Raw genomic sequence first — 13,219 nt, 5'->3', positions numbered from 1 at the left:
TTTTAAACTCCACTCTTTGAGAATCTTCACAGCTGATCTCTTTTGGTGCCAAACGATATCAGAGACTGTGATCCTGGAATCGGGATTACAGGCCTGATTCCGTTTATTATTCTATCAGTTCTTTGGAATGCTATAGGCAGACTGTTAAGGTGTGCAAATTGAAGCTCAAGTGCTAATTTTACCCATTGCAGAAACATCTTAATTTTAAAGAGAAATAAAAATTAATTGGACTTTCTCAGAAGGTTGCAACAAAGATTATTATTTTTTAAATAAAAGAAATGAAGGAGGGAAAAGAGATGGCAAGGCTTTGCTGCTCCCGGCCCATTTGTGACAGGCTATGTTTATCTTTACAGCACTGTTCAACCTCATACCAGTGGGACTGCGCGTTGTTGCCATCCAGGGCGTGAAGACAGGGTTGTATATAGCCATGAATGGAGAAGGTTACCTCTACCCATCAGTAAGTAACATGCCAAAGATATTGGCCATTCATTCAATGCTTGCAGAATAACTGTAGCAGCAACAACAAAATGAAAAGGATCTGTGTCTGTTGATTCTGCCATTTTTGCTTTAATATTTGATCTCTACTACAATGCTGTAAGGGCTGTTGATTCATTCTTCATCAATGTTTGATAATATCAGCATGTCAAGCAGAAGAGTAATATTACCTCTTGAAGTTGTGCATTTGCATATTTTTAAAAAATGAACTAGTTGTGGGAACTTGAGTAATTTTGAAAGAGTTGATAGTTGATATAAACTTTTTTTTCTGTTTAGAAAGGTACTTGTCTTAGAGAGTTTCCTATAAAAGATTATTCTGTAAAAAGAAACAGAATATGAATTTTAAAAAAGAAAATGTAAAGAGAGTAGTTCTTTTAAAACTAGGAATTCAGGTTGTGTTAATGTTTTACTGGGGAAAATACTTCTAATATAAAATGTATATTGCAGCATTTAAAATCAAAGCAAGTCTTCCTGTTTGTGTTAATATATATGGGAAGTTGAGCACTTTTTTAGCCTTATGACTTCTGGAATATTTACTATTTTCAAATAATTCACATTCAGATGTGCTATATCCATATGATATTGTGTAGTTAGAATTAATTTCTGCCACAGAACCAAGCAATAGAGACCTAGATGAAAGTATTTCTTTTCACTATCCTTTGTGCAAAAATTGACAGATTAAGTTCGTGGTGCCTCAAAGAAAAATGCTCTTGTTGGGTTTGCATGTCATCTTCATATAAATTCTTTAAAACTCTGTTGTTGGTAAATATGATCATCAAAAAACTACATGTAAACATATATACAGATATTACACACACACACACACACACACACACACAACTTAAGCAGAAACATTCTCTGGGGCATTTTCTTGAGCAAATCTGGGAAATCCTGTCAAAGAAAATGAAGTTCGAGCTGCAGATTCTCTCTGCGGTGAGCTGGAAAATGTTCTTGTTATTCTGGAAGCTTCATCTGAGTTCCCTGAAGGGTGTTCCTACAAACAGTCCTGGGCCCCACATTATGCAAATTGCATTCTGTTGCACAAGATGAATATTCAACATACCGAGAGCAAGATCCAGCTAGAATTCCCTGTCCCCCCCCTTTAAGAACAATATGATTCGGATAAAGATCACTTTCTGGAGATGCCTTCGTTCACACACAAGTCAATTTTATTGATTTGACATTTGTTCTGTTATTTTTGTTTCTTTCTTTTCCCTCAGGTAATCTTTGAGATGCTTAAAAATTATTAGCTGCAGCATCTGCCATAGCCTGTAGTTCTCAGGTCCTGTTGAAGATTTTATCACATTGTTTGTTGTGCTCTGATACATATGTTTATGTCAGGGGGCATGTGAATGTTTATTTTATCTTTTTGCTACTGAGGGAGGTGCTTTCTATTTTTTGTGATGAGGTTGCACATGTATACCATTTTTTTTAAGGTAGAGAAATCATCTTGAGTGTGTGTCTTTGCTGAAAATACAAGTACAGTTATGTTTGGTGCAGTCAAAGCAGTGGGGCAGGAATAGAAGTGAGGAAGGCATTAATGCCCGGACTATGCAGCTTCCTGCCCAGGAATCAGGTCTCAAAGGCTAGCTGGGGGTGACAGCATTTGCTCCCAGATTTGTCTCAGTGACAACTTCAAGCTTGTTATCGACCCATCATTCTCTACTCTCACCTCCCTGGTTCTCCAGTTTCTTGGCATCTGGGCCTCCCTTTTAGTGCCTTGATTCCCTGACTTACAGATGTTGGCTTTCTTCTCTTCCCATCTTGACTCTTTGCTTTGAATCCAGGATCTGGTAAAAGGCACTCTATCTGCCCATCCCCTACCCTGAGAAGTCCCACTGCCTAGGCCAGCCCCTTAAAATCCTCAGCCATCTCACAGGAAGGGGACTTAGATCCAAACCAAATGCAATTTCCAATCTTTACTAAAGTCCATAGTTAAAGTGCTCTGTTTATTTCAATGTAATGAAATGTGAACTTCAAACATTTCAGTAAAAAGAATGTATTTCCATAGTCAATCATTTATTTCATAATTAGTGAGTGCTTACTTGAATAATAATATTGCATAACAATATAACAATAACTATACTATATAATAATAATAATGGCTAGTATTTATATAGTACACTCTGCCCAACACTGTTCCAAGCACTGTACAGTCTTACCTCATCTAATTCTATTAAGCAAATACTATTAAAACAATCATACTGGGGCACCTGGGTGACTCAGTCAGTTGGGCGCCTGCTTTAGGCTCAGATCATGATCCCAGAGTCCCGCGTCAGGATCCTGGTTCAGCANCAGGGAGTCTGCTTCTCCCTCTGCCCCTCACTTCACTCATGCTCTCTCTCCCTTGTTCTCTCTCTCTCAAATAAATAAACTTTAAAAAATAAATCTTTAAGAAAAACCGATCATACTGATACACAGACAGTTTAAAAATCTGTGCAGTCTGCCAGGTAGTAAATAGAGAAGGCAGAATTTGAGCATTATTAGTCTGACTCATTAGCTTTCTGTTTCACTATACTGTTGCCATGTGCCAGACATTTTTCATCATATGGTCTGGCACCTATTCTAACAAGAAGTTATAAACACATGATGATGTAATGAAAACCTTTAGGGAATTGTTACCTAGGGAACAAACTTCATTTCAATTATTAAGAAGTGTAATTTGAAACATAATCAGTTTCCTTTGGAGATTCTCAAATTTAAAAAAAATAGAAAATTACATTTATCTGGGAAAAGTTTGATGTTATACACTGAGTGTTTAAGGTTCTGAAAATTTATTACATGTAACATTTGAAATTTAAATTAAAAAACCCATGTCAAACATGGTTAACTCAACTAAGAAGTTTTGAAGTAAATTGAGTAGGTGTTTTAAAAGGAAAACTTCAGTCAGCCTCAGGTTTAAAGAAAAAAGTAATGAAGATTAGAGTCCTAGAAATGAAGGAATCCATTTTAAGCTAATGCCCACTTTAAAAAGATCAACTTAATGTTTGCATGGTATAAACTAGGGCCTAATATGGTACCAATATTATTGAGGATCCGTAGGTTTAGAACATAGGCAATAACTCAGATCATTCAAAACGAATTCTATTGAATGAAAAACATGGTAGTATTTTGACTCAAAGTGCATAGTTCTCTATTTGTATTGGAAGTAACTCTCATAAGCCCCTGGCACCCAAATAAAGATATTCAATTTGTCAGATAATTTCACTTCGGAGGGGGGAAATGTATCTTGTCTGAAATGTAAATAACCACATTTTGGATGCTGAGGGCACATGTTCCCCTTGGAATCTTTCCTTTGATATGACAATAGTCATTTCTTTTGTGGTCATGATGATTATAATATGTTCCTTGAAGACGTATCGCAAGAGATTTAATGCTTTGAGCACAGGCTGCAAGGTCGTAGAACAGAAACTGACAAGAAAACACTTATGTTAAAGAATTAGTTCAATATGATGTTTGGGAAAAAATGTATTTTGACCAAGTATAAACTATCCATAGTGCTGCAAGGAATGGTCATTTTTTTTTTTTTCAAACAACCTGTGACTTTGAAGGACTAAGAAAATTCTCCATTCTCCGTAGAGAGGTATGGTTTGAATGTAAAGTCTGAACACTGAAGAAAAACAGGGTGAAGGGAAAAGGGTATTCATCATTTGGGCGGAGAGAAAGAAGAGTTGAAGTTTGAGTGTGTTTCTGATATGAGCAAAGAAAAAGGCGCAGGGGAAGAAGGAAAAGAGATTGATGGTGGGTAGAGTCCTGGGCTTGTTCGGAACACCTGGGTCCCAGATCCAGACAATACCTATGTTTTCATGCCCAGTCCCTGCTTCTCAAGCTTCTCATCTGTAAAATTAAAAAATTTCCCTGGATGCTTTCAGTTAATTTTAGGGTTGAAACTTCTGGTTCTAGTCTCATTGATTTTTTGAATGATGAAGTAATCGACATAAGTAAGATGTATAAAGATCCATTATTGCTGTCTTACCACAAGCTGACATTTATGAGAATATTATATTCCAAATGATGCTGTAAGTGTTTCTGTTACCCACATGCAGGCATCTGGGGTGGGAGGGCAGTCAGCCTTGGTGTTCTCCCAAGATTAAAATCTCATCTGACTTTCTTAACCAAGTGATACGAGTAGAGACGAAGATAATCCTTTTTCATGTATGTTTTTTAATTAAATCAAAAAAGTACACTGCTATTGTGTTTTGTAAATATTTGGGCTCATAAGAATCACTTGAAAAAAAGGGGGAAAAGGCAGATTCCTTGGATCAGACTCCAGATATTTCAATTTAATAGATCTAGTAGGAGCCCCAGGAACCTGTAGTTTAATAAGGATCCCCCTACTGCCCCTACTTGCCCACTGGTAGGTGAGTCAGAAGCCCATAGCCCAACAATCAGCAACCACACAGCAAGCATTATTGCAATGGCTGGCAGGGGAGATGATGGTAGCTTTAGACCAAGGTAGTAAGAGTAGAGCTGGTAGACAGACTACCTAGGTACCGAACCCAACAGTAAGTAAGATAAAATACTTGGTGTTCCTAACTTCCTCTGACCCTAAGTTGAAGTTTACAGAAATGTGAAGCAGTTCTGCACTCCTCTTTACTAATGCAGCAACCCAACTATCTATACACAATGAACGTGGGGCAGGGGAAGGGATGAAACAGTCTTTAATTCAGGAAAATAAGGAATATGCTGTATATTCTGGAAAAAGCATGTTCAAGGACCTCAAAGTCTTATCTACTCTACATGAGATAGTTTTCCAATGTTGTACTCACATCTTTTAGAAATATTTTTCTGAGCCTCTTCTACAAAGGTGGGTCTGCCTTCCCACTTCTATGCCAGCAAGCATCTCTTACGTGTCTTGATTTGTGTTCCTTCAACTTCCCAAGGTCTCCCAGATAGGAAAGTCTCAGAGTCCCTGCCTCCACCTTTCATCCTTCAGTCCTCAGCTCTCTCAATAGGTCAGATTCTTTATTTTAAAAAGGATAGTAAATTTGAGATGATTATTAATGTCTCTGTTATTCTAACCATCTATGACTCTATATGCATTTTTTTTGCACAAACAATATCTAACACCTTTTGAGACTATATATACATATATACATATACATATATATATAATTTGTGTATATATATTTGTGTGTGTTTCATTGGAATTATGTATTGTGCTTAAATTATACACACACTTATTCACATGATTATACTTTTGGTCAGAGTGTTTTTATTTCTTTTTATGAAATGTTAAATAACAGTTTTTAAGTTTACACATATTTTAAAGCTTTACTTGCTATGCTTAAAAATATTTCTTTTTTCATTAAGTTTCCCTATGGTTTCTCCCACATCATGACTCAGTTGGATATATTGCCCAATTTGAAAATGGCTATTATCCTTTCTTAGTATTTTGGCTAAGATAATTTATAGTAATAAGAAAGCAAGTATGGCACTTCAATTAATTTCCCTCCAGTATTCATGTAATTCCCACGACGCTGAACACTGATGCACAGAATATAACTGAGTATGACAAAGACAAGGAGTCTGTCATCCTACTTAGGGTCACTTGCCAAAAGGAAAAAGCAATTGAGAAACAAATGCAAACATTAGACTACATGTAACTAATTTTAAGTAGCCTTTTGGGCAAAAGAAAAATGTGAAACACCCACGTTAGATTGAAAGTAGGCAATAAAAAGAAATGTGCTTTTAGGCTATCCAAGTTCCAATGCCATTTTATGGAGTACAAAGGCAGGAACTGGAGTTGATGGAGAAGATACTGAAGTTTAAGAGGGAGAAGAGGGGAGAAAGGAAAACGGAAAGGAAATCACAAATCAGCAGTAGGGTGATACACTAGACAGCATTAGGGAAAGAGGAAAGAGAAGAAAGAAAGAAGAGAGGGTGGGAGGGGTAGACAGCAAAGGGAAAGAAACGGGAGACGCATCACAAGGAAAAGAGAAAGGAAGGCCCATATCTTCTGCTCACTCCATCACCTTCCTGGGAACCGCCCCCCTCCCCCTCTCCCAGCTGAATCCTGGCTCCAGTCTCCCACTCTGGGATGGAGAAAACAAGACTTTCCCTCTTGAAGCCCAGGCTGGGCTTTCCAGCCACACCCAAAATACCTTCTCTGCTCCAACCCCATGACCACTTTGCCCTATTTCCCTTTCCCTTAGCCTTCTTTCCAGAATGCTGGCTGTGCTTGGTTAATGTTATTCTCTAAGCAAGGAAGGAATACGGCCATAATCTGGCTTCCAAAGGATTATATGTGTGATGGTGAGGATTAGTGGGAAGAGACTAATGGCAGTGTGACCACACTGCAACAGGCCAGTGAGGGATGCTGAGTATATACAATGAGATAATATTCAGCCCAGGAAAGGAGATCCTGTCATTTGCAACAACATAGATGGACCTAGAGGACAGTAGAGTAAGTAAAATAAGTCAGACGCATAAAGAAAAAAACCTGCATGATCTTATTTGTGGAATCTAAACAAATCAAATATATAGAAGCAGAGACTTGAACCCTGGTCACCAGGGCCAAGGAAGTGGGGGAAATGGGAAGAAAGAGAGAGGAAAACCTAAATAGGGCTTGCAAACTACAAACCTTTGCTTTCTTTGGACAGCATAAGTACGCACGCATGCACTCTCTGTGATCTGGTGGGACAGCACTATACAGTCTACAGTTTAACCACAATGACAATTTCTCCTGAATTTTATAAAGGAAGATATTGCACATATCAACTTTGTTTCTGGGCCTGGAGACAGTGGTGTTGGCAACCCCTGAATGAAGGGACTGGAAAGTGTGAGAGATATTTGAAGTGTTACTGAGAAGATGTGGAAAGAAGTCCATGGTGGTCTGGGAAGGGGGGTGACAGAGTCAAGGCTCGCTCAGGGAGGACTGACTTGGATGAAACCTGGTGATCTGTGGTGCTTCTCATGGAGAAAACAAAACCCAGAAGGAGGAGGGGGCGTGGGTGGAGGAATCTGTTGCATGGAGCTTGGGACATGCTCACTTTGCCCACAGAAGATGCAGGTGGGTTATACTCTCACTGGACCACTACTGGATGATGACAAAGCCTCTTTCCTCTGAAAGAACCATGGCTAAGGGCCGTCTTAAGAGTGATGTGCAGATAGAGAAAGAATTGTCTGTGATGGATGGTGATTATTTTCCTTCCTTCCTGAATGTAAGACAAACGATGAAGAAATGGGGTGAAAGACATCAGCATAAATGAAGTTAGATATTAGAAAGAATTTTATAAAATAACATGACTTCTTAAGAAAGCTTTCTCATCTATTTTACTTAATTCCCAAGTCTACAGAATCAGTAGAGGCAATTTGGGACACTGGATAGCAAAGCAGAGGACCAGCAGAGTTAAATTTGTAACTTGTGTAAAAAGGATGCTAATAATATGGGAGGGGACTCTCAGGTCTTCAGATATTCTCATGGTGGTTCACAATCCTCAACAAACATAAGACTTATTCAGATAGCAGTGTAAATAACCAGATCCCAGAACATTAGCCTGAAAGATTGCAATTCAGTGAATCCACTATGTCTTAAGATTCAGATTTTTGAATAATATCCCAGGCATTTCTAATGCAGGTGCCTGAAGGAGCACACTTTGATAAACATGGGTCTACATCACTGTCTCAGGAACCAGGACATTGAGATTAAATGATTTTATATTTACCATTGTTTATGATGATGATGGTGGTGGTGTTTACAAATTCACAGTCCGGTTCACGGCCCTTGCAGTAAGCAGAATGACTGGCCATAAAAAGTGTTCACCTTTCCTGTTGACCAGGTGGTCTGGCCTGTGAGCAAACAGAGAAAAGCCTTGTCTGTGATTGCTCTGCTCAGTCTGGGAATAGGGTAAGAAATGTGTCCTTGAGCATCGAGATGATGTGTGGAAAGATAGGAGTTTTGCTGAGAAATGAGAAAAAAGAAACAAAATAAGACACTGGATTTCAAACCAATAGCACAGTCCTGAAAAGGAGGAGTGGTCTCCATCACGTAAAGCTCAGGGGAGAAATCAGCCTAAGACAGTTGGCCGGGGGGCCATCGGGCACCTGCTGAATTGAAGGGCCAATTCAGGCCAAGGGGATCATGTCAGAGCAGGTTTCTAAGGGCAGTGAAGCTGGGTTGCTTCAGAAGTGAATTCTTTTTAGATTTTAAAACATTTACTAATGAAACATATCTTTATTTAATAAATTGTTTGTTTTTCTTAACTTTCTATTTCCACAAGACAATTGTGTTTTCCTCTAAGCAGGGTCTTTCCATGCAAGTCTCATTTCTGGAGTAGAGTAGATTTCCTTCTCTTTCCTCAGTGGACTGTGCTTGGTCCACCTTTGAGCAACTTTTCCAGATCCTGTATAGAGAGCAGCTCGATCCCATATGGATCCATTACTTTACAGATTCCTTACTACACAAACCCTGTAACACCTGCCCCACAAAAATGAAACACATACGTCCAATAGCAAAATGGTCTGCAGGAAGTGTATGGAAGACTACTTCTACTCGATATAATTACTCAACACTTAAACGTAGGCTGCAGAGTCAAGCACTTGGTGGGGATGTGTGTAATCACGAGTTTATTTATTCACTCCTTCAAGAAGCACTCTTGTATGCCTTCCACTGACAGCTAATGTGCCGTGTGTGCAGGGGCTTCTGATTTAAAAACAACAAAAAACCCCTGAGCATCCAATGGCTAGGATGCCAGTGTACATCTTGATCAAATGAATTCTAAGGCTCCTTTCTTTCCTCAGAATCTATGATCCCCTGATTGTACATTTCCTGCCACTCCTTCAATAGTGATGGATATGGAGGAGGTGTTCAATTTGTGGTTCTTGATTGATTATGGTTAAGGTAGAATAAATGTCACCAGCAAATTTTATGAATTTATTCCTCGAGTGCCCTCCTGTTCGTGATATTTATTATGCATGACACTTATCTTTTTCCCCACTGGAAAACATTAAGCATCAACAAAGAATATAGGAGTCTGTTTATTTCTCAAGTTAGAATTGCAGAAAAGCACTATTTACACATTCCTTTCCTGAAAGAGCATGATAAACCCACAGAGACAGAACTTGGATATGCAATGTCTGCATGCTAACATGGTTGTATTTGCATTAATGAAGTGAGTGGTAATGTCTTCACCTTATGAGAGAAGCTCAGAGCAAAGAAATAAAACCCAATTTCTGGTAAATGTTGCTACCACTTAAACTTGAACATTTTAAAGAAAGCATATGAATAATGATAATTAGGGAAAGGATTTTATTATTTCCGTATGTTCATGAAATGACATCAAGTACTTTGGTTTTTTATTTCCTTTTAGTGTGAAAGAAAAAAATACCATTGAAGTTTGCCATTTTATCCTGACTTTTCTCTAGGGCAAAAACTATAAAATACTGTAAAGGGTAACAAAATTTAGGTTTGATTAAAGTGTTTTCATTTTTTTAAATCCTGTATTCATAGAGAGTAGATGATAGGTGGTAAATGATGGAAGAAATGTTTGCATATAAGGAGTTTGAAAGACTACCTCAAAAACGATAGATAAACAGTATCTACCTAAAATGATCAACAATATTTGAGAATGAACTATCTCTTTGTTTTCATTTTCTACATCAAAAGAAAAAAACCAACTTAAAAAAAACCCTATATAAATGCCAAAGCCGAGATACCATACAGTGAATAGCAAATCAGCTCTAATAACAGAACAACAGTTAATAGCTACTAAAATAGAGGGCAAAGCTCTACTTCTTTAAAAATTGTTTGCATATGTGGGAGGCTCATGATTGAAATTGCTACATGTCATCCACCCAAGCTGAGCTGATGGGCTTTCTTTCTGATTATTTTACTTTCTGAGAATTCTTCCTACTTCTGGCATGTGAGCTACTTGCTGGGGACTCTGGGAAATCGTGAGCCACGAGCTCATGGTGGGCTCTGCACAGGAATGTCTCTGTTTCCTCAATGCAGTTTACATCTCATTTTTTAGTCACTTGGGAATAAAAAGAAAAATAATTTATTTATTTTTAAAGATTTTATTTATTTGAGAGAGAGCACAAGTGGGGGAGTGGCAGAGGGAGAGGGAGAAGAAGGCTCCCCGCTGAGCAGGGAGCCCAATGTGGGGCTCAATTCCAGGACCCTGAGATTATGACCTGGGCCAAAGGCAGATGCTTAACCACCCACATGCCCCAAAAGAAAAATAATTTATGAAATAATTCATAGCAATATGAAAAACTACCCTACTTTTCTTTTTTCCTGAGAAAAAACTAAAACAACCTTTTTTTTTTTAACCAAACTGGCTGTTTTTCACATGTTATATACTAACAACCAACAAAATCATTCCTTTGGTGATAATTTTCCTTGTTACCTCTTCCTTATGTTCTCTGTTTCCACTAGTTTTATATTTTTTTATTATTATTTTTTTGGGGTTCAGTATTTTTTAAATTTTTTATTTAAATTCAATGTACTTAACATATACTGTATTATTAGTTTTAGGGATAGAATGTAGTGATTCATCAGTTGCATGTAACACCCAGTGCTCATCCCTACAGGTGCCCTCCTTAATGTCCATCACCCAGTTATGCCATCCCCCCGCTCCCCTCCAGCAACCCTCAGTTTGTTCCCTAGAGTTCAGTGACTCTTATGGTTTCCCTCCCTCTCTGTTTCTTATCTTATTTTATCTTTTTTCCCTCCCCTATGTTCATCTGTTTTGTTCCTTGTTTCCACTAGTTTTAGAGTTATAGTATTCTCAAAAGAATGATGACCAGTTATTTGACTGAAAATAATGGCCATATTTCCATTCTAATATTATCTGTCAACCAATATTGATGCAACACATTCCTGAACCAAGAGAAATATGGTGAAAAAGACAGACACAACACCCGACCTCGTGGAACTTACAGTTTCTATAGATGTGAGTTCCCTGTACGGTGCATTTTCACTTTGAGTGATTTCTTTAGATTCTGAAAGTGTGTTTTGTGCTCTGAGCTACTTTGGCTTTCACTGAATGTTGGCCGTTTGTCTTAAGGTAATGTATTCGGTTTGGAAGGCTAGTTTATGGAAAGGTACATAATGCACTCTGAGCAAGGACGTAGTAGATCTCTTAAGAGTCTCATTTGGAGTTAGATATTGGTTTTAAGGTCTTTTGACTATATGAAATGAAGAGAGATAAGTCACTTTTAATAGGCATGTCCCAGCCCCTCCAAAAGCATCATAATTGGTTGCTATTTGCTGTCCCAATAGAGCCAGAGACTGAATGGGAACAAGATATTTTTGGAATTGCTACATCTCTAACAAGGTGGAAATATTTTATTTGGTCATTAATCCTAGATCTAGGCCACTGTTTAGCAGAAATGGTTATACGGGAAAACAGGAAACATTCTACTTTACTTTTAAGCTGGAACAACTAGTACCTGAAAGCACTAACCTGACAAATGATGAGTATTGATTTATGTCATGAGAGGAGCTTTTACTCATGTTATTTAATGAATTAACCGTGAGTGCCCTTCACCACGTTGTAAGGACAAGCGTTGATTGTCAATGACTCCCCATTAATGTAAACTTCTCCAGTTAACTCATCTGTCTTTCAACCATGGCCCCTTTATAACCTTGTTTCTACTATCTAATTCTTAGACTCAGTGCATGAGATCCTTGTCATGGTAAGCAATACTCTGTTATGGTTCGGGAGTTTTGGTTTCCCGGGCTGTACTTCAGACACAGCTTTGAGAAAGATCAATATCTTCCTTGCTTGTAGGTAATAAAGAGTAAAATTTGACATGACATGAAGATACATTACCTTGTGAGTTGCCTATTTGTTGCAATATGAGAAACAATGGTTTTTATTAAAAGGGACATTAAAAGCTCATAATGCAAAGACGCAAATTCATTTACAAGGACCTCCTCTATAATCAAGACTTATTATTTTTCCTATTGTGTTAAATGGTAAAATGATGGTTAAAAAAGTTATGTAACTTTGGAAGAAATCGTAGCATCTACTGCATTAATATTTAAATATTGTCATGTAACATTTTGCTTTCTATCCTGTAACCATCAATTAATGTTATCAATAGAAGCCATGGAAAATTGTTTTGGTATCAAGAGTTTGCAATTTGGATAACTTTACCTACCATTGAAGGGTGGGCAGGATGCCTAACTCCTACATTGTTTTTATTCCAATATCAGTTAGAACTCTATATTACTAACAGTATAGATAACAGAAGAATTAACTTTTAAACTGTGCAGAAGTTCGCTAGACAACTTTTACTTGGAGACAAGGTAAGAGACATTCTTTTAATGTCCATGGAGAAATAAACTCTAATGTGCAATATCATATTAAAATAAAGGAGGAAGAAATTGGTCCACAGGTGCCATAAATGGGTTAGTAGTTTTCCTAATGCAATGTGAGGCTTTGGAAAGACTGTTTTATAGACTAAGCAAAGCCAAATATATACCCAGGAGAAATAGCGGTGAGCCTTTATTTAATTTAAAATTACAGTACATGAGAAGGCAGGCACATTGAAATGGGAGAATGGCCTTGGGCAATAGTTCCTTGTGCTTATGTAAAAAAATCAAATAATACCTTGTAGGAATTTGAATGCAGACAAAGTTCTTATTAATTTTTATGCATCATTCATGTAGAAACAATAAGAAAGAAAGAAAGAAAGAAAGAAAGAAAGAAAGAAAGAAAGAAAGAAAGAAAGAAAAGAAAGAAGGAAAGAAAGAAAGAAAAGAAAAGGAAAGGAA

General features: G+C 37.6%; 1 protein-coding gene across 3 annotated transcripts in view; it reads left to right on the top strand.

Annotated features, from left to right (window-relative positions):
- The window catches only part of FGF14 (fibroblast growth factor 14), a 591,097-nt gene that overhangs the window by 474,955 nt on the left and 102,923 nt on the right, over positions 1-13,219 (top strand). For all 3 annotated transcript variants that reach the window (XM_040624322.1, XM_008684988.1, XM_040624317.1), the window contains one exon: positions 354-457. In XM_040624322.1, the coding sequence (XP_040480256.1) occupies positions 354-457 (104 nt within the window). The remainder of the gene's footprint in view (positions 1-353; positions 458-13,219) is intronic.

The sequence above is a fragment of the Ursus maritimus genome, unplaced genomic scaffold (genome assembly GCF_017311325.1).
Source record: "Ursus maritimus isolate PB19 unplaced genomic scaffold, ASM1731132v1 scaffold_10, whole genome shotgun sequence".
Taxonomy (NCBI): Eukaryota; Metazoa; Chordata; class Mammalia; order Carnivora; family Ursidae; genus Ursus; species Ursus maritimus.
The sequence above is the reverse complement of the archived record's forward strand: the minus strand, read 5'-3'. Positions and strand labels throughout refer to the sequence as shown.